The following is a 27,219-nucleotide window of genomic DNA, read 5'->3' as shown; positions in this document are numbered from 1 at the left end:
CAAACAGAAGCAGGCATTAGGAGAATATAACCGCCTTCAGTTTCAGCAGATCTGCTCAGGACAGGTGCCTGAACCGCACACAGCTCAGGTAGGCTGACAGAGGGGGAGAAACACTTTAGATTCACATCAGTTTACTCAGGCCACTTTGCACGAATCTGATTGCTGATTATTTGAAATTTAGAGTGTGCAATTCGAGTATAACATTTTTTGTTAAACTTGGACGTTAAAGGGATAGTTCACATTTACTCTATTACTTTCTTTCTGTGTTCAATTTTGTTTGGACTCCAACGTATAATATCTTCTTTTGAAAGAAAGTCATACAGGTTTTGAACAACATAGGGGTGTAATAGACGATATTATCCTTTCTGGGTGAAATATCCCATCAGATCAGTAGTTTATTGCATAATCGTAATTAACCGCGTGCAAGACATTTAATATTTTTCCCCATAATTTACTGAAAAAAAGCATCAAATTATGCATAAAAAATATGGTTTATAGCATGTTGTGTATTCTGTATTCTGTCTTGTGAATGACAGGGACATATTTTTCACTTTGCTCTCACAATTATGTCATTGATTTGTCTATAGTGAAATCAATGCATCTCTTTACAGGGCATAATCCAGGCTACTATACACCTCATTTAACTTTAGGGAGAAATTTACTGTACTCTGAGGTGTTCGATTCAGCTGAGAGGGAATATCGGCAGTTTTGTGAAATATTTTGGAAAACAAGCTGACTTTTGGTGCGGCAAAATGCCCAGCACCTGCTCCGTTCATGGGCCATTACCATGCAATTTTCTACTATCTGTGGCCAGTGCCTATAAATGTCTTACCTGCTGGATTTAGTGCTCAGGTTACAAAAATTAAGAGTGACATAAATAGTTTGTTGATTTCACATGAGGTAATAATGAATTAGCCTTTAAAGATTGTGATGCATTGGATGTAATTCTGCCTTGGATGATTCAAAATGTAACTTTCTGATGTTGCAACAGATCATTTCATACCTAACTTGTTCTAAACCACAGAGTGTCACTAAAAGATCAGAGCTGAGTTTGCAAGAATTGTGGCTATGATCATAAAACAATTTTTTAAAACGTGTTAATACTGTTTATTGTATAACAAAAACCTGGCTGAATTACAACTCAAAAGAGTTTTGAAAAATATCAAGTGCCATTGATTCCTTCTATGCAAATTCTTAATGTCGTATGTTGTATTTTATTAGAATAATGCCAATTGTTTCAGTACTTCTTTAAAAATAAAAAATAAAATAAAAACTATGTAAAGAAAAATCCACATGATGATTAATAGAAAATTTTCACAAGTATGATACACTCTCAAAAAAAAAAAGGTTCAAAAGCTGTTACAGTGGCAGTACCTAATTCACACCTTTGTAGCCTATTTACCCCTTAAGAATGCATATTAGTACCTTAAAGGTACATATCAGTACGTGTACATATTAGTACCTTTTAAAAAGGTACCTCCCCAGTGACAGCTTTTGTGCCTTTTTTCTGAGATTGTAGAAAAACCCATTGAGGGAAAGTGCTGCTATGATGGCAAATTTATCAGCTCGTCCGAAACTCATGCCACAAATTTAGCCACTGTGAAATTGACTCCTGATTAGCTGTCCTAGTGGTGCTTTAAATATCCTGATGTAAAAAAAGCATAAGCATAAAAGAAAAATATATAAGCATAATCACTGGAAATATTTATAAAGCTGATAATCTAGCTTTATAATAAACGAAAAAATTTTGACATGAATATATATCTATCAAACTATGTTGAATTATATTGTTTAGTTGCTTTTTTTTTTTAAAGATATTTTACAGTGGTCAGCCAGTTCAAAATAGTAGCTATACAGGGTATTAGGCACTGGCTGGAGAAAAGGAAGGCTTTGTTTGAAGATGGATGTGCAGTACAGCAGTGTGATGTGACTAAGATCTATGCTTCACTCTTACAATACAATCATGAAAATAGGTGTTAAATGCAATAGTAAGAGTACAATCCCGAAAGTAATATCACATATACATTTTTTTCAAATTCCAAACAGTTTATCTGCCATCTAGACTACCAAGTCTGTTTGATGCTGGACTATGAAATGCACTGGAGTGAGAGACTGCACTGCAGGATGATATTTCATCAAGGAGTTCCTCTGCCCTTAACTTGAGTTTAACAACTGCATTCAATACCGCAGATGAAACAATTACTTTTGCATCACAAGCATGAAAACAACCTTAAGCTTTTTTGATTAGATAATCTATCTGTATATCGTGGGTGTCAATGCAAAGCCCATCCTGACTGCTGTTTAAGTGTGGTGAATCCTTCTATTCCAGTCAATAATTATTTCTTATAAGAATAATTTTTTTTTGTTGTGGTTATTGGGGCAATTTGGCATTTAATTTGTGCCTGCGTTGATCTGCTTGTGAGTTTGTAGGTGTATACACAAATGTTTGTCTTTGACCTTCATGGGCTGCAGTGGCCCTGCTGAGACATACAGGTGAACAAAGTGCACTACACTCTATTATTTTCTGTCTCATTTCCTTTCATCTTACCTGTCTGTGTCGTGTGTGTTTGCCACTGATGTGAGCTCCTGCTACAACAAACTGTGCAATTTCGGCAATCCTATAAGATCATTACAAATCACACTGTACGACATGGAACTAATAAACTTGGGTACGACATGCATGTAGACTGTACGATGGTGACACCTATTGAATCGTAGGCTACGACGCAAGTTAGTATAGAAGAATAAAAAGTCATCAGCATGCGCTAGTGGTAAATAGAGAAAGATGAATCGCACTTTAACAATTGAGGTTTTTATGAGCCCTAAAAAAGAGGAGGAGAATATGGATGCGGTCAATGCTAGGAAAAAGAGGCTAAATTGGCATGCCACTTTTGCAAATGGAGCTTGAGGTAAGTAGTTTTATGTTTTAGCGCCAGGTCAAGCTGATCAATACGCCATTTCATGTTGCATTTTTATTGGCTAGTCAGTAGACGTAGGTCATAGCAGCAAACACACTGTGAGATGATCATGCTAAATTTCTGACACTGTCATAAAATGATCGCAGGCTTTGGTCGCAAGACTGTGACAACGGTCGTCTTTGAACCTCTCTCACTGTACGACGTAGAAAACACCGTTTAGAAGCCACAACCACAGAAATCGCCACGATTGGTCATCTTTCGCCTGGGACAGCCCAAAATCGCACAATGTGTTCAGGGCATTAGAGTTTCAGAAGAGATCTCAAACAAAATCTCAGATTGGCCAAGATACCAAACATCAGAGATCACAATACAATTACAAACCCAAACATCTCTCATCAGATTCTTCTAAAACCAAATCATATCTGTCTGTACTGTCGTCCACCTTCATTTTATAGCTCTATACACTCTCACTGTACGTCAACAATTGTCTCTTTTTTTATTTCTCTTAAGGATTTTAAGGAGAAATATAAATTATCCTTAAGCCTAACTGAGACTCACCTTTAAGTCTCCTGAGCTAAGTAAGAGCAACGTATTAGCAATAAAATGTTCCTCAGGGGTGTTGCTGCATCACTGGTCATTTCATTGACATTCATTATGTTTACAGCCAATAATAATGACACTTGTTGGATCAACTACTATTGGATACTAATGGCTCTTCGGTTAATACTGGATTACTAATAATGGTCATTGATTTCTTCTTTTTTAACTGATCTATAGCGTCATGCTTGAAGGAAATTGAGGTCATTAATTCAAACCAGGTACAACTGTTAGCGTCATATAGTCGCCACCTCAATGGTCAGCCCATTATGATCATATATCACTATTTATTTCCTTAGGTTATGGTGTTAGTTTTGTGTCATACATACATAATGTAAATGTTATGGACCAGTTTCACAGACAGCGCTTAGATTAAGCCAGGATTAGGCCTTAGGTCAATTAAGACGTTTAAGTAGCTTTTATTAACGTGCCTTATAAAAAAACATAAATGGTGTGCATCTTGAGACAAAATAATGCCAGTGACATATTTTAAGCTTTCAGTTAAAACAGCTCAAACATGCATTTTAGTCTAGGACTAGCCTTGTCTGTGAAACGGGGGGTATATGTGATCCTAATTACGTGTTTGTCAGCTCACAGACCCCTTGCAGCAATTTCTTTCCAGCTTTCCATCTGCAGTTGCACAATTCTGGTCTAATTAGACACAGCAGTGAACCTCGCATCTCCGCCACTAAGAACCCCTCTGGTATTTAGCTTTGATTATGACGCGTTTGATTGAGAAATGGGCTGTGCAAAACTAACCCCATGTACTTCTGGAGTTTAATTGAGCCAGTGAGTGTCTTTAACCAATACATTAAAAAAATCTCAGGAGGTAACACGTCTGAAATGATGGACAATATCTCCACGAGAGTAGCAACTGGTGATGGAGACAGGAAATGAAGCAGAACATGGAATTCTTTCCACTTGCTTTGTTTACTGGACAACGTCTGATATTTCTCATCCTGGTATTTATGAGCATCAATGACAGAAATGCTGCAGTGTACTCGTTAGAATCCATTAATTCATTGTGTCTTTCCTCTTATCTGATCAGAATATGGAAAAGAAGCTAACATAATTGAAGGTGTATTAAAATATGAAGAAAGAACACATTAAAGCTTATGGACTAAATTAACACTTAGGGTTGTTTACACAGCTGAGATAAAGTTGCTCGGGGGAGGCTGAGTGCCTGCACCAGAGTTTATGTAAAAACACGATTCTGCATAAAAGCCATAAAATATGTAGCTCTGATCCATCTCAGCCCATAGAATCAGAGACAGATCTGATTGTGTACACGGGCAGGTGAACATGACGCAACAGCGTGCATCACAGACACGAACAATAACCAACAAGGGACTGAACGGGGATAATATATACACAGGGTAAACGAGAGAACTAACTAGACACAGGTGGATGAAGGTTAACTAATCAGGGACTAACAAGAACAGGTGCAGACAAGACAGAACATAATTGTGACATTACGCCCCCCTCAAAAAGTCGTATCCTCGCGCCGTGATAATAGAAGTAAAAAAAAAAAACAGAAAAAAGGGCGGAGGTTTCGGAGGAGGGCTTGGAGCTAGGACGAACTGGACCCTGGGGGCGTCGGCCACGGGCACCATGGTGGCGCAGATGGGGGGAGGAACCAGAGTCCAGACAGAGGGGGCGGACGGAACCCTGGAGCCGATCGGCGGAGGTGGAACAATGGTGAGAGGTGGAGGAACCAGTGGAACTGAGCGGACCATGGCGACACCGTAGACCCGAAGACGGGAGCTGAGCCGCTGACCTGCGGGACTGAGGCGATGACGTGGGGACGGATGACCGGGGTGACGATGTGGTGAGGGAGGCCGACGGGGAGGTCAGAGGAAGGGAGGAGTCCAGGGGTGCAGGGTGAGGGCGCAGCCCGAATCCCAGAAGTCCGTAGCTGCCGCTGGGCATCGATCGCTGAAGGCCGACCTGGAGTGTCGAGCGAGCCCAGCGGAGCTTCCGGGCAGACGGACCACAGAGGCGATGAAGGAGTGGTGGGTCAAGGTGAGGGCAACTGGCTGACAGGACAAAGTGATGGTGTGGGCCTGGATGCCCAAGGTGTAGCCGGGACTCGGCCTTTAGCCGAGCTGGTGGCCAGGGAGCCCGAGGCGCGAAGGATGAGCTGTGCGGAGGATGAGCTGCATGGAGTGAACGGCGGTGGCAAAGCCGAGGAGCTACACGACACAGTGGTGCCGACGGATACAGGGGGCTGGTCGTGACCAGCAATGTTGACGGGATAAGGATGACAGGCAGGGATGCGGACGGAAAACTTCCGGATGGGACCGGCGAAGAAGATGATGATGTGAAGGTGAGGACTTGGGTGGGAATAGGATCCGTGGACCACAGGTCTATTAGGTTGTAGTCCACTCCTGGCTCTGCGATGGACTGACCCACCTGCGTCGACTCCGGGGCTGGTTCAGGAATGACCTCGGTGGGCACCTCAGGCTTGCTGGCTATGAGGGAGAGGTCACCATTCTGGATCATCCAGGTCAGGTAACCCAGATAGGGCCTGCTCTCCGGGCAGAGGAGAAGCTGCAGCGTGGGTGAGTCCATCAAGTTCATCTTTGTTTGGTCGGTTATTCTGTCACGTTTTGGCTGATGAAGCAGACAGACAAAGCTTGATTCCAAAAATATAAGAAAGCTTTAATGGACACGGGCAGGTGAACAGGACGCAACAGCGTGTATCACATAGACACGAACAATAACCGACAAGGGACTGAACGGAACGGGGAGAATATATACACAGGGTAAACGAGGGAACTAACTAGACACAGGTGGATGAAGGTTAACTAATCAGGGACAAACAAGAACAGGTGCAGACAAGACAGAACATAGTTGTGACACTGATGCTGCTTTTGTTCTGTAAATTAAAATAAAATGCAGCAGCAAAACACTGAAACTTTGCTGTTGTAATGATAGGGTATATATTTAATTATTTATTAATTATAATTAGAAATATTTATTTGTAATTTCATATTTTCATTCATCATTTCACATTTCTAAGAGAGCCCATATCAGAGCGAAAAAATACGACAGTTTTAAAATAAGAAATAAAGCAACACTGAGATATAAAGTCATATTGCAAGATATAAAGTCTCAGTGAGAAATAAACCAGTCACATTGTGCTATATAATGTCGCAATTTTGAGAAATTAAGTCACAATTAAGAGAAATGGTTGCAATTGTGAGAGATAAAATCATATTGCGAGAAATAAAGATTCAAATGTGACAAATAAAGTTGCAATCGTGAGATGTAAAGTGACTGTGCCAAATAAAGTTGCAATTATGAAAAATCAATTAGAATTACAATAAATAAAGGCGCAATTAAGTGATATAAAATAACATTGTGACTGAGATATAAAGTCTGAACTGTGAAAAAATATGAAGTCACAATTGTCAGATATAAAATCGCAATTCAATTTTTTCATGTTAATTCTTTTTTTACTCTGAAGCAGAAACAGGCTTTCGTCTTTCAATACTGTCATATTTAAAACATTCATTTATTTATACCACTCTAAAAAACACAGGGTTAAAAACAACTCAATTTGGGTAAATATAGGACAGAAATTGTTGGGCTAATTTTACCCAAATTTGGTTGTTTATTAAACCCAACAATAATGGGTTGATTTTATTATTTAATTTTAACTATAATACTCGCTTATTTTTACTTCATACAAGAATGAGTGATTACAGATTAAGTTAAATTATCTAAACTTTTGTAAAGTACTCAACACAACCATGGTTTGTATAACTTCCTTTATTTTAGATATAGGCCTATTATAATTTAGCCTACAGACTGTAGACAAGAAGGCTACAGTAAAGTATGTAGTATGTAGGCTATACAATATTTCCTATATTTAAAATAATTTAATAAACATTATAAGTAAAAAATAAACATTTAGAGGTAACTCACGTGTAATCGACCAGTCTCTGTTATCCCGTTTCCACCGTAACGACGCTGCCTGTCTCTCGTGCCGGAGTTGGTATCGGGTTCGGCGGGGGAACTGCTAACTTCAGGCCGCCGCCCGCACAGCGTTTCACCAGTCATAGCCGAAATATGCTGTGACTGACTCCATAACTTGCCCATAAACAAACAGTGAACAGCTCTGAGGACACATTTAACATTCAAAGTAATTAGATTTAGTAGCCTATATCTTGGCTACGAATAAAATCATTTATTTAATGCAAGGCACCAGGCGTTTCCATCACGCGAAAAGACCGATGTCACACTCGTTTAGATGACTCACATCGCATCCCTGTATGTTGCTCTGCATAAAATTAAATGTTTTTAGATGACTCACATCGCATCCCTGTATGTTGCTTTGCATAAAATTAAATATTTTACAGCACAGTAGGCTACAATTTTATAAATAAAATAAAACGTAGCCTACACAAACCTGTATTTTACCGAAGAAATGCACCAGTTCGATGTCACTGAGAATTACTCTCTGCAGAGTCCGCGATAAATAACTCAACCGCTGGGTTGTTAACCCAGTAGCAAGGTGGTAACACAAAAACTACCAAGATGCTGAAAAAATAACCCCCAAACACAGGCTAAAACCCAGGATTTTTTTAGAGTGCAATTGTAATTTCTGAGTAAACGCATTTATGCCTCCTCTGTGCAGCATTAAACAATTTAAAATTAATCTTATTTTGGTATAAGTGCCACTCCAGCTGCAGATGGCAGACAAATCATGCACTGCTACTGCAGAAAAGATCACTATTTCCTTTTCAAAACAGAAACGCTTTCTTATGATATAAAAAGCACAGTTTCTCAAACTGTACCAATTTCCTCCCAATTAGTCAATGAGAGATTGTTCTTTCCTTTGGGTATATGAGATAATTCCAAAGGTCAGGAGTTAAATCACTGTGTCTATCTTGGTTAAGTCTTTTTTATTACATAATTGAGTTAGTTAATTACATTTTGAAGGCCTGCCAAGCTCTGCATCCCACATGTATGTATAGGTCTGTAAAAACTGCAGTGAAATTAAGAACTTCTGGGGCACTTGAGGTGCACAGAAAAGCTTGTCCTGGTAATCTAAATTCAAATGAGAAACTTCAACAAGAATAAATAACTGCTGAAGAGAAATACTGTAGTTGCAACAAACAATCTTCACTTGAAATATCACCTCTACACAATGCTGCACCCTGGCCAGAATCCATTTAGGTGTGTCATCTTGTAGTTCCCGAGAAGAGAAAAAAACTAAATTAGCTAAAGGGGGTGGTGAAAATCAATATCTAGTTCATTCTCCCCTAGATAAAGTTGTGTAATTCACTCACACACTTATAATTATGTGTCTTTCCTGTCTGTTGCTTGTACAGTGACCAAATTCAATAAAACTCAGTGACTTACACCGTTGCTTTTGTTCCTGGTGACACCTTCAGTACAAGTGTAATGCAGGTGAAATTGATTTATCTTGAAGTTGCTTCTGAAGCAACGAAACAACTGATGGTTTGGCGGTCAGTGCTGTCAATGCTGAAATGTAGGCTACATTCTCATCTGTGCTTTATTTGCTTGAGCAGGAAGCCACAGAATAAGGTTATTATTCTTAAAGCGCTTAAATGCTGAAGCTTTATAGTCCTTTCTATTGTTTGGAATAATGTGGTGACTGCTTAACCAGCATGCATCACAGCGGCTCAAATCCTCCTCCTCTTCTCTATTCTGCTCCCATTACGCCACAAGCACTAATTCTAGCTTCAATTACTACAGATGATGAGTTTTGCTAATGAAGTACATGCAAATGCTAAGTCTGTCTCAAATTCAATCAAAAAGTACCTTTAAATATAGTTTATTAACATCACACATGTGATACATTTTTACATCTAAATCTAGTTTAGATTATGTGAGTGATAAAGTACATTCAGACAGTCATTGTCAAAAAATAATCTTACCCTGAAGGAGATTATTTTGCAATAATGACCTTCTGACTGTACATTATTCTGATCATTACATGGCTAATTGCCAAATAAACAAATAAATTGATCATTAAATACTGAACGGAGTTGAAATTATTGTATTAAATTAATGTATCTAAAGCTTCCATAAAGAAAACAGTCCATTAAAACTTATTAAACAAAGTCGCCCAGCAACCAACTAAACACTGCAAAAATATAACATAATTATTTTATAATAAACTATGATTAATCTGCAATCAAGTTATGTTTTATATGGACTAGGTAACATATTTAGCTCTAATGTGACATTCTAAGCTCAGGGGGTCTTATTCCAGTTCTTCAAAAACAATGCTTTTATTTTCTAGCTGGGGACTCTTGAGCTTCTAGCCAGATTTCAAAGGGTTTATGCTCACCAATACCATTCTAAAGTTGAGTCTGAAAGTTTAAGAAGTTAATACTTTTATTCAGCAAGGATGCATTAAATGTCACAACTGGTGGTTGTAGATAGGCACACAACGATGAAGATGAATGTCAAAGTAAAGTTTAGATAATCCAAAAGGCAAACACAGATCAAGGCAGGAATAGCGCAACCACACGTATACATCGAGACCGGACAAAACTCAAATGAAACACAAGGACTTAAATACACAGATCAAATAATGTAACTAATGATGAACAGCTGAACAGAATGACTAAATCAAATTAATAACTATACGGAGCCTCACTTTCGATTTCAAAATGGCGGCTGCGTGAAATCAGCGTATGGTGACAAACTAAGGCAGTAAAACAGCAAACAAAGTTCAAACAACATATAACCCTGACAGTACGCCCCATCCCGAAGAGGTGCGACCTCGTGGCGACAGAGGAAGGAGGAGGCTCTGGTGGAGGACGGGAAACCAGGAAGAGTGAAGACTGAGAAAACCAAGGTGGTGTAGATGGTGCGTGGAGCCTGGGAGAAGCCCGGAGCAGGGGAAGCCAGGTGGAATCCCAGAGTCCAGCCAGGATGGAGATCCACGGCGGCGGCGAAGGAGGGAGGAACCATGGCGGAAATTTCCTTGGCGACGACTGACAATGAGCTGATGGTGGTGGAGCGCTGGGTGCAGATGGAGAGCCAGTGTTCCGGTGCGACACCGTAGGCTTCGGAGGTCGTGACGAAGCTGTAGCGATGACCCCCCGAGGTGGAACCGAGATACTGGAGGGCTGAGGTTGAACTGGAGCGACTGAGGTCTAAGGCGAAGCCGGAGGTCTGTGGCGTAGTCATGTCGACGTCTACCCGACGCGGAGCCGGCAGGCCGAGGGAGCCCAGTGGAGCCAAGGGGGGGAGACGCGAAGGTGGAGGAGTCAGGGCGACGGGCTGAAGAGGAGTGACGGGATCAGCGGCTGGAGGCGGAGCCAGGGGATCCACTCAACCAGGGGTAGGTGGCTCACAGAAGACCCGAGGTGAATCCAGATCACTGTGAGGAGGCTGAGGAGGAACAGAGGGGCTGTCGGGAGACAGCGGAGTCTGGGTAGAAGGACTGGTTGAGGTTTTGAGAGGATGTGGGAGAGGGAGGCTGTGGGATCCATAGATTTCAATCTGAAGCGTCTGATTCGGGTGGGAATCATCCTCTCCAAAGTAAAAACAACAGTCTGCGGTGGGCTCAGGCTTCTTGTCATCTCACATGGTGGTGTCTGGCTGGACTCTGGGTTGGGAGTGGGGCTGGTGTCCTCTTCGGGGCTGACGACAAAATCCAGTCCATTTTGCACCAGCACCCACTCCAAATAGGTAGGGTTGTCCTCACTCCCACCATTCGCTGGGAGGCGTGCCTTCGCCTGCTCTCTGCAGGCTGGCATGGAAAAAGATGCCGTGCGAGTCATCGTCATTGTACGTAAAGCAGGCCAGATCTAAAAAGTCCAGCAAACGGTCCATCTGCTCCAGGCATAACAGTCTTATTGCAGGCAAAGCCATGGTGAGGGGGAAAATTAAAGAAAAAAATACTAATTAAAAAAAAAAAAAAGCCACAAAACATTTTTTCTTGGTCCAGTCTTCTGTCACAACTGGTGGTTGTAGATAGGCACATGACGATGAAGATGTAAAGAAGTAAAGATGATGAAGAAGTAAAGTTTTTAATAGATAATCCCAAAGGGAAACACAGACACAAGAATAGGACAACCACATGTACACATAGACAAGACCAGACAAAACTCAAATGAAATACATGGACATAAATACACAGATCAAAAAAGGTAACTAATGATGAACAGCTGAACAGAATGACAAAGTAAAATTAGTAACTATGGTGACAAACCAAGACGGAAAATGGCAAACAAAGTCCAAACAACATAGAACCCTGACTTAAATCGATCAAGTCAAGTCACCTATACAGATTATCAGTAATAAACAGGAAAATAACAGAATCAGTTATAAAAATTCAAGTGACAGTGAATACTTTTATATGTTATAAATATTTTTGTTTCAAATAAATGCTATTCTTTTGAACTTTCTATTCATCAAAGAATCCTGAAAAAGGTTTTCCACAAAACTATTAGGCAGCACAACTGTTCAACATTGATAATAATAACCAATGTTTCTTAAGAATCAAATCAGCATATTTGAATGATTTCTAGATCATGTGACACTGAGGACTGGAGTAATGATGCTGAAAATTCAGCTTTGGTCATTATTATTAATTATTATTATTAATTATTATTCATTTTAAAACAGCATTGAAAATTAATGCTATTTTAAAATGTATTAAAATAGAAACCAGTTATTTTACATTGTAATATTTAACAATATTACTGTTTTTACCGTATTTTTATAAAATAAATGCAGCCTTGAACTTCTTTCAAAAACATAAAAAAAATCTTACAGACACTACCCGAACTTTTGAATGTTGTATATAGACATAATTCTGAAGTTATTCAGGCTATTTTTTATTACAGTTGGTTTTTGATTTTGAGTTTATTAGATTTGAGTCACAAAAGATAGTGCTGCTTGAACAATCAGAGGAATTCCAGGAAAGTCTTTGGTTTAACTAATGTATACACACATACTGTTGTGCCAAGGTTTGCTTCTGTAACTTATTTTCTCTCTCGCACCATCATCTCTTTTCTCTACAGACTGCACTTCAGCTGTTCTCACACTCCGTGATGAAGACTCCACTGTGGACGCTGCTGTTGCTTGGACTGTGTAACCCAGCATGGTGTGACTGCCAGAGGGATTGCCTCTTCTGCAGCCAAAAACTGCCTAATGAATATGCCTTCAACAATTTGGTAATTCCCTACAGTTGCCATCACTTCCCGTATAATATCACAAATGAGATCTCTTAAATATCTCTCCTAGACAGCAATAAGATTAAATGGAAAGCATTTGGAAAAAATTTGGAGAAAAAATTGGAGAAATTTTGCACAGAATATTGTTCTTCAGGAAAAAATACTTCAATGATCTCACATATTTCTTGTCTCCCTTTCAGAAGAGATCTCAATGTCACAGATTGTGTTCACATACAAACATCTGTAATCAGAGATTTAATAAGAGCTCAAATTGTATTCTTATTAAATCCTCCCAAAACTAAATCATCCATGTTAATTTTAATAGCTTTATGCTCTTATAGGCTATATACGACAATAATTGTCTTCTTTGTTTCTGTTTTAATTTAAAATGAGAAATGTACAAAGTTGATCCCCAAATCAGACACAATTAATTCTCATGCATTCTCAGACTATAACAGAAGAAAAAAAAATCGCATAGGCTACACTTACATTCAACGATTTATCCAAGACATATCTAAACCGGAATATCATAGAGACCACTCAAAACACCCTAGAAACCACAAAAGTAAAGCACCTTAGGAACTACTCAAAAGTCAGAGGCATATTTCTTCAGAATATAGAAGTTTTCTTTGTTACTCTTCCCAGATCTTCTACAATTTCATTCATCTTATTTAATTTTTCTGTACTGTTCAAGATGTTTGGCCTCAACTGTATCGAATTTCCCCGAGACTCGTCATTAGTTGACATAATTGTAATGATCATAACAGCGGAATGTGGCTGTGCACTGCAGCTGATTATAGCTCCGAGGAGAGGAGGACACACTGTCTGATTCATGTCAATAAGACGCATTTGCGGGGGCAGAAGTGCTAATTTGGTTAAAGATGGACCTTTGACTCAAAACAGCTGGGGTGATTCAGTTATCATGTTGTGTAATTAAGTAGAAACACAATAACATAATTTGGCAAGGCTGCTTGCGGAAACTGATTGGCCTGAGTAGCCCTCCATCGTTACGTAGGCTCTCCCTGAGGTGTTTTTTTATTCATTTTCAGCATGAATGACCATATTTTTCTCTCTGTCTCTCTCCCTCTTTCTGGTCACTAACAAACTCCCTCGAAGTCAGACTTTTAAATAGAAAAGGTTAATTGATTGCACCGGATTAGGCTAAAAAGAGCTCACGCTCCTCCCACTTTTTAAAGTTTTAAAATACATTTTATATATAAAATATATTTATATATTTTACATATTCATATTAAAATATGCGAGGGTAGTGACTCGTGACCATAGCATAGACTGTAAAAAAAGGTCGTGACTCGTGACTTTAGTTGTTCAGAACACTAGTTTAGCTAACTGGGAGACCATCTTAAAGGGATAGTTCACCCAAAAATGAAAACGTTCTCATTACTTACTCACCATCAAGTTGTTCCAAACCTGTATGAGTTTCTTTCTTCTGTTGAGCACAAAAGAAGATATTTTAGAATTTTGTTAACCAGACAGTTGACGGCACCCATGGGCTGCGTCCGAACTTCGGCAACGACTTTGCCTGAGCACGAAGGTTCCTCACAAAACTGATTTCGGACAGACTTCTGAGGCAACGTAACAGTTTAATGATCTACAGCAAAATAGAATGAGTTTTGTTGAAAATGAAGTGAATATTTATTTGAGTACAATAGTAATTTCTCGACCCACAACTTTCAGAAGCCATCTTTATTTTTCTCGCTCAACTGTCACAGAATGGAAAGCACAGGATTGTGGGATATTAAGGCAGCAATGGATACATATAGATGCTGCCTTCAGAAATCGTTCAGATGAAGGTATCTCAGGAGATACAGCATTTATCAGTTTTCGGATGCTGCCATGGATTTCCATGGTATTTTTTTTCCTACTATAAGTCAATGGCTACCGTCAGCGTCCATTGTTTGATTACCAGCATTCTTCAAAATATCTTCTTTTGTGTTCAACAGAAGAAAGAAACTCATACAGGTTTGGAACAACTTGAGGGTGAGTAAGTAATGACAAAATTTTGGGGTGAACTCTCCCTTTAAATAAGCTAAGACCAGTCAATGGATAAATTGTGTTGAAAATAACTTTACAGACATTATTCACCTCTGAGTGTGTCTGTGTTATTAAAGTATATTGATGTTGGAATGTGTGTGTTTGTGTGTGTCTTCTTTCAGGTCTGTCTGGTAGAGTGTCATGGTAAACTTTCTCCAGGCGACACCTGGGAGATGTGTCGCAGGACCATTGTGGAGCAGAAACCAAAAGCTTCATTATCGGTTGGAGGTGCCATGCTGAAAAGAGCAGATGAAGAGGTGGACACCTCTCTGCCTGTGGACCAAGATGATGGGGAGTTTTCTGAAACCCTCCAGAGGTTTGACCACATAACACGGGCTTTGGAAATGGATGATCAGGACCGAGATATGCAGCTAAGTAAAAAATACAAGTTCCTGCAACTACAGTCGGCACAGGAATCTGAGGAAGACCGAGATGGAGCCAACGAGATTGAAGGTGACGAGGAAGAAAAAGCTGCCATCCACCTAATCAAACGCTTTGGAGGCTTCCTCAAAAACAAGTATGGCTACAGGAAGTTCATGGATCCTGGCAGGTCTTTGCAAAAGAGATATGGGGGTTTCATAGGCGTCCGCAAATCCGCTCGCAAATGGAACAACCAGAAGCGTTTTAGCGAGTTCCTCAAGCAGTATTTGGGCATGAGTACTCGAGCTAGCGAGTTTAATAGTATGTCTGCTGATGTCACCCAACAGAATGAGTAAGCTTTGATCTTCGAAGCGAATAAACTTACCCAGCAAACCATTTGTTATGCTCATTCGAAAGATATCATGCACTGTTCTCCTCAAACACAAAAAGCTCTCATAGTGCCACAGGGTTAGATGTGCATTTACTCATTAAAGCATCTAATCTGTGTCAAACAAAGCTAACAATAAGTAATATTAGCTAGAAGTTTGAAGAAAACTCTTCAGGTTCAATTCGAGACATCTAAAGTTTGCATACGATTGGTATTGTATATGAAGGCCCCTGTAGTTTAATTATACATTGTACAAAGACCATTTAAAAACTTTACTAGATTCAAATCCATCTCCTCTACAACACTGCCACCTATTGGTCAATGAGATTCCCCATAATGAAAACTCCAAATCAAGGCGAGATGTCGGGTAGATTACTAGGCACAAAATAGAACGATTAAAGGAATAGTTCACCAAAAAAAAATTTTTTTTTTTTTTAAATTGTCATGATGACACTCAATATTATGTCGTTTTGAGCTCCAAAATCACCATTAAAATCTAATGAACATATGAGAAACATATTAATGATTTTAAGTACGTTTTTGTTTTTAATTATCACCTAATTTTTGCTTTCAAATCTCAAATCAAACCGATCTCAGTCACGAACCAGTTATGTTTGGGAAGTGATAACAGATTAATTGTCTGTTCTTAGCATTAAATATATTAGGCTATATTACTTCAGAAGTAATATGGACTACTTTTTTTGTCACTTTTTGTCATTTTTGGAGCTAAATGGGCTGTATAAATAACAAATTTGCTTTCAACCAAAAAACATCCTGATCTGAGTGTAATGTGAATCGTATGAAAATTAAGGCGATGTTTTTACGGGGGAAAAAAAAGTAAGCATGAAGATCCAGCCCTAACTCATATACATAAGCATCACTCGGCTTAAACAGTACAAATGTGAATGTACCAATTAATTCGAACTAGCCACCAATTTGTCAAAACATAAAATAGTTACGAATTGCCATGAGATTGTATTGGGAAAATAGCAGCTTGAACAATCTGTTTAACATCTCTCTTTAGTGTTTTAAGGAAGAAAGAACATAAAATGGGTTCTGAACGATATGAGCATGAGTAATTGATGATATAATTGTCATTTGTGGGTAAGGGGATTAAGGAAAGCTAATCTGTGTTTACTGTCTGTGTTTAAATAAATAAAGCCAGATTCCAGCAAAGACTCATCACTGTAATATGCCAATACAAACATAACAAATTCTGTCATGCACAGTTTGCTTCCTCACAAAAGAGTGGGAAACCAAAAGCTTTCATTTTATCTTTATTTTTAAGCTGTCAAAGTTTATTTGAATTTGTGCATATGAAATGATGTATTGTCATGCTTTCCCCTTTATTCTGAAGATAAAAATCAGATGTTCACTACATGAACTGTACATAGTAAAACTGAACTGTCAATAAAATAGTTTACTATTTTCTGTGGCTTGTCATGCAGCAAATGATTGTCCTGAAGTATTTTGTTCATCATTAATTTCAGTCTAAGACAATGTAACGTCTACCTGTTCACCTTATTGCAAATTGAAAGTATTCAAACTCAAATATTAAAATGCAACACTTGCTGTTGGTCATACTTGTTTGCACAAAAGTTTATTTAAAAAAGGCATGAAGCAACGTACGATTCATGAAAAGAAATTCTACTTTTATCTACTATACAGATCTCAGACAGTTCAAGACGTTTCATAAAAGGAAATACTTTGGAAGTACTTTACAAAAATGTACAAAAATATTGTTCTCCAAGAGGTTCATTGAATGTCTCTCAGACTAGGATGTTCTTACACAGCTATGACACTGGCTGCTGGAAATGCATAAAGACTTCCGGAGATCTTCAGGATAAGGTACATTCAGTTTTAATGATGTCAAAGCATCAAGCTTTGCAAAAAATGCATTGAGTTGAGCTACATATAAAAACAAAAAGGATGACACATTGAAGTGTTATTCGAAATAAGAAAATATTTGGACCCAGTATTAAGAATATGAACCAATCAAACAGTTGGTTACAATGTTCTCATAAACGGTCAACAGATATATTTCACATTATCTTGCTGAGATTTTCTTTGGCAAGAACACAGACCAAACAAACGAACAGCAAGTGAGCGGACTGGGGCGAGAAGCACAAAAGTAACTGAATAAATTGGATCAGATCATGCAAGTTTACACAAATACTTCCTTAATAATGACATGACAGAAAAGTGAATCGTCTCATTTCACAGAAGTATAACCTGTGACATACACCGATAATGACGACACACCATTTAACACATTGCAGATATCAAAATCGTAATACAAAATCCTGTTTTCTTCCTATTTCCTTTTCAAAAGTTTGTCTTACAACATTTTACACTGGAAATCGAAGAAGGAAACTGCTTATCAGCAGGTAAACATGGCATACATGAACATAAACGTTATATGATATTGAAACTTTACTCTGCTTTCTTGTTAATCTACAATGGACCGTAAGCTGCCAATTTTGCACCTGAAAGCGTCGGACTGTCTCATTTCAGCAATTAAGTTGGAATGATAAATTAACTTTCCATCCGTGTCTGATGACAACAATGTTTAAACCACATTAAACAACATGCATATACATCAAGTATATGGCTGCTTACTGCATGTAAAAGGAAGGCAACACTTCATCAGTTCTTGATATGATGCAGGAAGACTGCAGGAGTTGTGGGGCAGAGGCTGTCCTTTTTTGTTTTATCATTTTTCCAGCACCAACATGGCTCCTTAGCACATTTAATAAAACGCAAAACACGTATTCGTGATAAAAAGTAGAAAAAGTTAAGTCTAAAGGTGCTCTTTTGGTTTCTTCCAACCATAGTTCCAGATCAGTTCCCCTCTTGTGAGTCTCTGTAAGGTTAGTGTTCCGTTTCCAATTGAAAGAAGGATTCAGTCGAGGAATCGCTGACAGGCCTTTTTCCAGCGGCAGGCGGTGCACCACTGGTCTCGGTGTTCAATGCCGTACACCTTCCGGCATTTCTTGGCTTCGCCCCGAATCCTCCTGTTAGTAGAAAATAAAGTTAGAGTTCAATTCGACATCTAATCTGAATGCAACAGAACTAATGAAATGTTATTCACAACACAGTTTACTATGTTATTTATACTACTGTTTAAGATTGGGGTCAGTAAGATTCTTTTAAAAGAAATTAATACAAGGTTTTTTTCAGCAATGATGCATTAAATTGATAAAAGTGACAGTTAAGACTTTTACATTGTTACAAAAGATTTCTATTTCAAATGTTGTTCTTTCAAACTTTCTAGTCAAAGAATTATGAGTATCATGGTTTAAAAAAAAAGAAAAATTAAGCAGCACAACTGCTTTCAACATTTATAATAAAAAGCAATGTTAAGCATATTAGAATGATTTCTGAAGGATCATGTGACACTGAAGACTGGAGTAACAAACTGGAGCTGAACATTCAGTTTTGCATCACAGGAATAAATTCCATTTTATTTTTTTATTTTTTATCCAATACTTCTGATTATCACTGTTTTACAGTATTTTTGATCAAATAATTGCAGCTTTGTTAAATCACAAGAGAATTTCAAAAACATTTGTAAAACCGACACCAAACTTTTGAACGATAGTGTGTTTATTAAATATTTGGCTGAAAAATAAAAGAGTGGGTAGTTTTAATTTAAATTTAAAATTTAAATTTAATTTAATTTAACATTTTATATTAAAATACTAAGATGTTGTTGGTTACTATTATTTTCCCTTGCACATCCAACCGTGGTTACGTCAACAGAAAAGTAATTACAGATACAGAGAAAAGTATGAAATCAAGCCTTTTTTTCAGTATTTTAATTTGCATTCATTGGCCAATAGGGCTAAACAGCGTCTGATTTCAATTTCAATTTTTTTTTTGATCAAACTAACTTTATAAATGAAGATTGACTAAAAGAGACTGTATAATTATTGAAAACAATCCAATCTCACCTGGAAGAGCAATGGTTTCTTGGAGGTGAAACACTGGCAGGATGTGGCCTGAAGGTGGCGTTGTTATTCTGGAGCCACTGTTCACCAACACTAACTGAACGACGGCGGAATGGTGAGGCCTGGTGAGGGAGGGAGGGAGAGAGAGAGAGAGAGAGAGAGAGAGAGAGAGAGAAGAGAGAGACCACTATTAGTCACAGAATGACGCACTGCAGGTTATATTACTGCACTACTCAGCGGTACAAACAATGCATCAGTGCAGTAAAACTGTGACAAAAAATATGCAATAAGAAATTATCCATTTCAAAGAAATATTGTTGATAAAAACCTTTGACTGTTATAAACCAGCAAGATCAAAATACGCAGATCACATTATATTTACATGATTTTTCAACCAAGTGACAAGCGTTTAGACAGACAAAGAGAACACATTGGCCTGAACTCCACTAGATGGCACTGCAATACCATCAGCATCTCTTGTGGGCGGAACAAAGGACACACAAACAACATGGGCATGTCACTCCCATTTCCAGTGCGAAAACACAATGCATTTGAGACCATGTGGTGCTTTGTATATTCCTCAGAGAAAACATTCATGCATAAACAATCCATTACCAATAAATATTCACAGCGAAAACGCCTCTTTAAAGACATCTGTGCTTTCTTTGACCTTGTAGATGATAATGGAATCAGTTAAGGAGTGTGTAGTTTTGCTGTTTGAGCCTGAAAAAGGTCTGCAATGTTACAAAGCACAATGTCACTCCAAAGGGAGTTCAGTAAGTGCTTTCTGAACCCCCTGAAATGCCTAGATTGTAGTCTTGAGTTCTCTACTGGGAACTAACACGTCAAAATGGCCCTGTTTAAACCTGGTATTAAGATGTGTTTTGGTTGATCGGATCACAAGTGGACAATGCTAAATACAGGTGTAAACGGGGTCTTAAACGTTTTGAGCTTGTCCACTTTCACTTCCAGAGGTAGTCGAAAACGGTAGTGGACAAAAGAGTCCGATTAATCACCAGGTGTAAACGGGAATGTGTCTCCCTTGTATACTCCCTTGATTCGATCGAAGAAAATGCATCTTAATACCAGGTGTAAACAGGGCCAATATTCCTTATTTAAATAACTACCGTTCAAGGCAAGCGCAAAAACAGGCAAGGGGCGTGACATTTCCAAAACACGCTCGAAGCGGTTGACCAATCACAACACACTGGTCCAGCGGACCAATCAGAGCACATTGTGCTTTTCGGAAGGAGGGGCTTCATAGAGCTTGGAACTAAACGGGAGCATTTCCTGAAACCATCATTAGCCAACTATGGTCGCAATTTCCGTGGTTACCAACATCGTTCAACGGTTTGACAATTCTCGAAACCATAGTTCCAACGAACATTCGCAAACAGCATCGCAATCTTACGTGGTTGGAACTACAGCTCTCAAACTGTAGTTAGAAGCATAGCTTCTTGTTAAATGACGTGGGCTTAAATAGATCATGCTCTTGGGCACAATAAATAACCTATCATTCGATATATTTTATATATTTCATTCCATTTAAATATATTTATAATATATTTTAGAGGGCCAACAATCAGTACCATTTTTAAAGAGTGCACGTACATAAAATGCGCAAGGGAACTCTAGAGTATGACGTATGAGGGAACCCTCGATGAATCAAACATCAAATAAAGCAAAATGAGATGGCACCAAATTCACTATTTTTATTCCATGTTCGTTACAGCAGCATCTCGGAGATCTCGAATAGATTAATTAGCATAAGTTATTTGCACGTGACGTCATTAACGACAGTCCTATATTGTTGAACCAATGGGGCTCAAATGACAGAAGTGCAACCATGTCAGTACGGTTTTTCACAGGAAACAGTCGTGACAAGTTGGTTAGTTTTTCCAACGATGCATCATACTATGGTAGTTTATCAGCGAGTTACATCGTTGTACGGGAAACGCACTCTACAGCGTTACTGACAGACTGGTAGGAGAGGTGCTGCAACAATGCAATGCGTTTTTTGAACAGTCAAGCATGAAATACTATTCTAGTAGACTCTGAAAACAAAACCAAGACTTTGTAAAAGATCATAATATGGTCTCTTTAATAAATAAATAAAAATCTCACCTGTTTGCTCTGGTGAACTGTGAGAGGTGGAGTCCAATGACAGGACACAGGAACAGAAACTGGTTTACTCGGAGTCACAACCGGAACGGGTGGATGAGCCTAAAGAATCAACATCAACATATTAAACAATCGTCCACGTTTCTTCATTTAGGACAACATGCGACATGTGACACCAATAAGATCTTTGATGGCACTAAAAGCCCTCAAGGGAAACACTGTGTTCAATTACATCACAACAATGTAAAGCATCTCACCTGGTAAGAGTGCTCAGTATGGACCTGCCAGGAGCTGCTCGGGGCCGACTGGCTGAGCGGGCTGGGATGGAGCATCTCCGGGGTGGAGGGAGAAGGGGGCCTGTGCCGACTGGGACTGCATGGGGAAGCGCAGGAGGGCCGGGGGCCAGCAGGGGGAGCTGTCTGCTCCATGTCCTGATATACTTCAGTGTAGTAGAAGTCTTCTTCTCTTTGTGAGTGCTCTTCACTTTGTCTGCAGAAAACATAACACACAGTGCGTTTACAATCTAAACGTCCCAGATTGCTGCGCTCATTGGCTAGACACTTCTGGGAGACGTTTGGCGATTGTGACGCTTACCCAAGATGAGAATTTCGGATGTGACGTTTGATGCCTACTACTGAGGTCAGTATTTTTCCACATTTTGGCCACAAGCACCGATATGCTACTTTTACGGAGTTCTACAGGGTGAAAAACAACACAAACAAGACAATTAATCTACACACTCCATAAAACTAACACCTCATGTATTATACAGTATATAAATTCAGTTTGCAATGTACCTTGCGTTTCCTTGGCGTTGGCTCATTAAACAACATTTGGTCCAGTTCCATGTCCAGGCCTTCATCAACGAGAGGGGCACTCTTGTCCATCTCTACGATGGGTGGGGATGGGGCGGGGCTTCCGTTTCCATGGTCGCAGCTCCAATATCCACCATCAGACAGTTCGCCACCACCATTTTCCATTCCACACAAAGCTAATACAAACAGAATAATAGGTGACTGAGTTATGCTTCATCATAAAATCCCTTTTCCCAAAGTCAAAATCAAGCACTTTTCAAGCTTTTCCAGCACCTTACAACAACTGTGGTAAATTACGTTTACATACATGTACGTACTTCATCACATTAAATCAGAAGTTATTGTGCGAACATGATAGCATTTGTCAAAGCATTCTACAGAAAACAAGTTTCATTGTCCAAAATGTCTGTAAGCAGACTTGGCATCCTATATAACCTGGATGAGTCGATATAAAACACTATATTAAAATTCAAGAATTTCCAGCACCTCTACGAACCCTGTTCTAAATGCTAGAACACATTGGAAAAATTATATAAATATTATAAAAATAATTAATATTAATACAAAATGTCATACAGTACATAATATAATCTAAAATTATTACCGTTCAAAAGTTTGGGGTCAGTAGGATTTTTAAATATGAGCAAAGATGCATTAATGCAAAATAATTATTTTGAACCTTCTATTCATAGAAGAATACAGAACAAAAATATATAACAATATTAAGCAGCATAACTGTTGCTACATGAGCAGCACATCACAGGAATAAATTACATTTTCAAATATGTTAAAATAGAAAAGTTATTTTAAATTATAATCATATTTCACAATATTATTTGATCAAATAAATGCAGCCTTGGTGAGCATAAGAGACTTGTCAAAAACATTTAAAAATTATAGATTATTTTTTTCCCCAGAAGTCTCAGTTTAGACAGTAGGACCTTATTTTATCCTTCAGAAGTTATTAAAAATGATGATGACATGCAATACTGTACAAGTGTAAGACTTTGTTCCACTAGCCAAAACTGTACGTGCAGTTGTTAGGGATTTTTTCTTGGTGACTAACGCCTATCTAAGCAAGCGTTGAGTAATCTCAGCTGGTTTATACCAGATTTGTACACTGTGCCATTGGTTTGGTAAAGCATTTAAGAACGTGCAAGGTTACACTAACCTGGAGCTACGCTCCCCGGAGCTGCGTGTTGGATGACTGGACTGCACGACAGACTTGTAAGCACCATTGCAGCCATAATCTCATCCATGTCCACTGTCTCTGGTCTCCTGCGGTGTTGAAGTAGAGTTATAAGGGAGTGCTCCTCATTCAAAAAGTCAACATTCATCATTCTGAGATCTATAACGAGCCATACCTTCTTGGCACATCAATGGACGAGGAGACTGAGGAGTTAGGGCTGGACGTGGAGTTTGTCCATACATCTTCCAGTTTGCGATGAACGTGCTGGTTAAGCTGGGGCAGGAAGATAGACACCTCATTGTCCACGTGGTTATGCTGTTCGACCACACCTCCACATTCTTGTCCTCCGCAGTGCACATACACCTGAAGCGTATCAGGAAAAACACCATGAAGTGGCTGCGTGCTCCAGTGTTTACATTGTGTAGTGCATCTCACTCAGAATACCAGTCATATTTTGATTTACTCTACAACAACAAAGACATTCATGCTTACCTTCTGTCCAGGGTAAAGCTTGCTTCTGTGAAGCCCACTTTCCGGGCATCCATGGGGCCCCGTTTCTGTCAGGCCGTCCGCTGAGGAGCCACACACCAGGGTGCCCAGTGGGGAACGCTTCCCAAGCCTGGTTTTCGGTACCATTTTCAGTTCCTCGCACCTTGAATCTTCTCAACTGCTTTGACGAACTCCTGATGGAGATTCAGCAGCGCTATTCAAGCGACGGACAGGAAGCTGTTAAGAGGAAACAAACAAATGATTAATGTAGTTCGGGTCACTCAGCACATCTTATTGCCAGAAAGAGAGCCTGATGTATTGACGACCTTATTTTATTGTGTATATATCAGGAACAGGCCAAAAAAATTATCTCAGTTAGACACCCTGCTCTCTAGATATCAGCATCATTGAAAATGGAAAAACCCATAAAGGTCAATCACTAGTTTTAACAAAGCAAAATAAAGTATATATTTATGACATAAAATTATAAACATGATTTAACGATTTAAATGTGTAAAGTTATAAATGTATAGCTAGATATATTAACCTTGCCATTTACAAATTCAAGAAATAAACAAAAAGACAAGTTACTGGTATATATGTACAAAATATTAATATTAATCTAAAAAAATGCTGTCAACTGTTTAATCTGATCAGTGAAATCAGCATGAGTCACCATCCTGAAACATCTGGCAACTAAGTGTCAAACTATTAAGACATCACAGGACGAATGATGCAAAATTCGAAGTTTACGTGCAACTGTGCAGAATGACTATGAGTCATTGTCAGCACATAATGAACCATGCAAAAACTACTTTAACTGACGCAAGACATTAAACCGGTTATGGTCATGCTAGCCTTTGTAACCTCAGAACGTTCACCCAAGAGTTTGGGGCACAGAGGAATTGGTAATTACTACAAAACCATTATTACCAGCTGCAATCTGGTATTAAGTTTCCTCCGTTCCAGTAAAAGGTGATTCAGAGTAATTGCAACTGATTGAACCAAAAAACTCACTTGGTTGCCAAATACTACATATTTGGCAGCATGGGAGCAGCTTGAATTGTTCTTATTTTATTATTTATTATATGTACAAAGCTAATACAAACAGAATAATAGAGGTGAATGAGAAGATAAGCTTCATCAAAAATGTAAATCTCCTGTAAACCAATGGATAAGTGTCTAGCTAGATGCAAAATATATAACAACGGAGCAGAAAATACTGTGCAAATCATTAATATCATACAGTATTACTATATTACTCAGTATAGTGTTTTGAACTCTACTTGACATGTCAATTTTGCACAATATGCAGCGGTTAGATATAATGTTCAATATAGGCTACAACGACAGATGTGAATTATAAAAATGGCTGCTGCTTGTTTTTTGCGTCTAATAATAACTTATTTATTCTAAAATTAGAAATTTGTGAAAAACAAAATTAATAATAATAATAATAAAAAGTTTCATTTCGAAAATCTGTTAAAAATAGCAGTTTGATTGTAACTAACTAGGTGATTATAAGTTGGAGAATATAGTATGACGTAATGGTTTTTGGTACATGGATGTTCGGTATATTCAGAACTATTGATGGAAAGTCCGACTTAACCGACCACTTTCTTGCAAAGAACCGGTTCTTTTATTATTTTTAATTCTTTTACAAAGAGGAAACAGCACTGCATTGAATTCATTAACAAAAAATGAAAAATAAGTTAAAAAAATTACAAATAAATAAAAATAAAAACAACTGCCAAGAACCGGTTCAAAAAGCGATTCGGATGTCCGATTACGTCATATCGTAATTACGTCATCGCGTTTTTCCCCGACACACCGGCGTGGGATATTACATGTTTCCAAAACATTGCAAAGAAGCCATAGGCACATAGTGCTGTTTATTACGGTTTTATATTATTAAGTGCTTACTGTGATTTTATGTATCCGAGTTCATTTTGTTGCAGCCATGATTCAGCTCAACTTAGATTAAACTTAACGTTAGAACCTAACTTTGCTTTGAGACCATCTCAGGGTGAGCAAGTTTTTACATGTTTTAATACATTTGATTATTTTATTAAACCAGCTCTGTCTCGTATTAACTGTCAGCAATCAAGTTATGAACGTTTCATTTATTTCTGCTGTTCGACAATTAAAACAACTCGTATCGAACATGACATTAAGGCTGATTCATTAACGTCCAGTTAAAAATTAATTGAAGAGATCCAACTCAAAACAGCCGTTCATTCAGGAATAACATCTTATTCAGAACATTAATGACAACGCGTGAGTCCCCACATGCTCGCACTCGCAGCCTCGTTGCAGAAGCGACGCGACGAGCACGCGCAGATTATCCATATTCATTGAAAGCGTTAAACGCAGTTTTTGCGAAACTGATCAGAATGGAGCAGCTGGACAGTTAATCTCTTTAGATGCTAAAAAGTTCGTTTTTGCAGATTATATACCCGAATTAATGAACCAACTGACTTTTTTCCCCCCATTGTGCTGGGATTTTTTTTACATTTATTTTTACATTTCATATCAAATGCAAAAGTTCACAGTTGTGTAGATTTTGAATCCGTATAGAACAACTAAAATAATATTTCTGCTAAAACGAAGCACATCGTCGCACAAACAAGCCATACGTGTCAAACATGATCATCCAAAAGCTTTTCACGTGAAATCACTGAAATAATGTACGAGTCTAAATACTAACCTTACCTGCTATCATGTACTAACCTTAACAACGTAGTCTTTGTCTGAGAAACACAGCGCAACAATAAGAAACAAAAGCATTAAAACAGAGAGAAAAACTTTCAATGAACACACGTACCTTTGCCAAATTTCAACACACCCCCTTCCCACTAGGCTCGCTCTGACCGGCTGTAACTTGAAAATGTCCTTTTTCAGAGACCAGAACGGCTTGTGTTTAGGTATTCAAAATCCCGGCCTGGATCTTTGCATTTACTGTAACCGTGTCTGTTTGATAAAGCACCAAGGCCGTAAGAACACTACTATTAAAACAGTCTATTCTCATTTACAGTGTTCGCTTTACATGACAAAGATGAGATGATCTTCTGTTTGACTTTGGTTTAATCCGTATTGCTTCCGTCTTCACAGAGGTGAGCCGTATCAGAGTAATCCAGTGCCGGGTTTTCACCCAAGCGCCTTCAAGCGGGCTT

At 38.6% G+C, this 27,219-nt stretch overlaps 2 protein-coding genes across 3 annotated transcripts; one reads left to right on the top strand and one right to left on the bottom strand.

Moving 5' to 3' along the window:
• Positions 1-18,247, top strand: pnoca (prepronociceptin a). Its single transcript, XM_079853051.1, has 3 exons — positions 1-88; positions 12,530-12,682; positions 14,857-18,247. Exons 2-3 carry the CDS (start codon positions 12,560-12,562, stop codon positions 15,448-15,450), a joined length of 717 nt encoding a protein of 238 aa, XP_079709177.1. The 5' UTR covers positions 1-88; positions 12,530-12,559; the 3' UTR covers positions 15,451-18,247.
• On the bottom strand, positions 17,395-27,198 carry znf395a (zinc finger protein 395a). Of its 2 annotated transcripts, none has more exons than XM_079853049.1 (10): positions 26,871-27,198; positions 24,050-24,283; positions 23,733-23,920; positions 23,540-23,646; positions 22,351-22,544; positions 22,148-22,248; positions 21,811-22,042; positions 21,557-21,655; positions 19,436-19,554; positions 17,395-18,496 (listed from the first exon to the last, which is right to left on the bottom strand). In XM_079853049.1, the coding sequence occupies exons 2-10, from the start codon at positions 24,191-24,193 to the stop codon at positions 18,385-18,387; spliced, it is 1,296 nt and encodes a 431-aa protein (XP_079709175.1). In that variant the 5' UTR covers positions 24,194-24,283; positions 26,871-27,198; the 3' UTR covers positions 17,395-18,384. The 2 variants fall into 2 exon arrangements, with proteins under 2 accessions (XP_079709175.1, XP_079709176.1); XM_079853050.1 differs by having other exon boundaries at positions 26,777-26,887.
• Positions 27,199-27,219: the final 21 nt, after the last annotated feature.

This window comes from Squalius cephalus (genome assembly GCF_949319135.1).
Source record: "Squalius cephalus genome assembly, chromosome: 20".
NCBI lineage: Eukaryota > Metazoa > Chordata > Actinopteri > Cypriniformes > Leuciscidae > Squalius > Squalius cephalus.
This window is presented reverse-complemented; position numbering and strand designations above follow the sequence as displayed.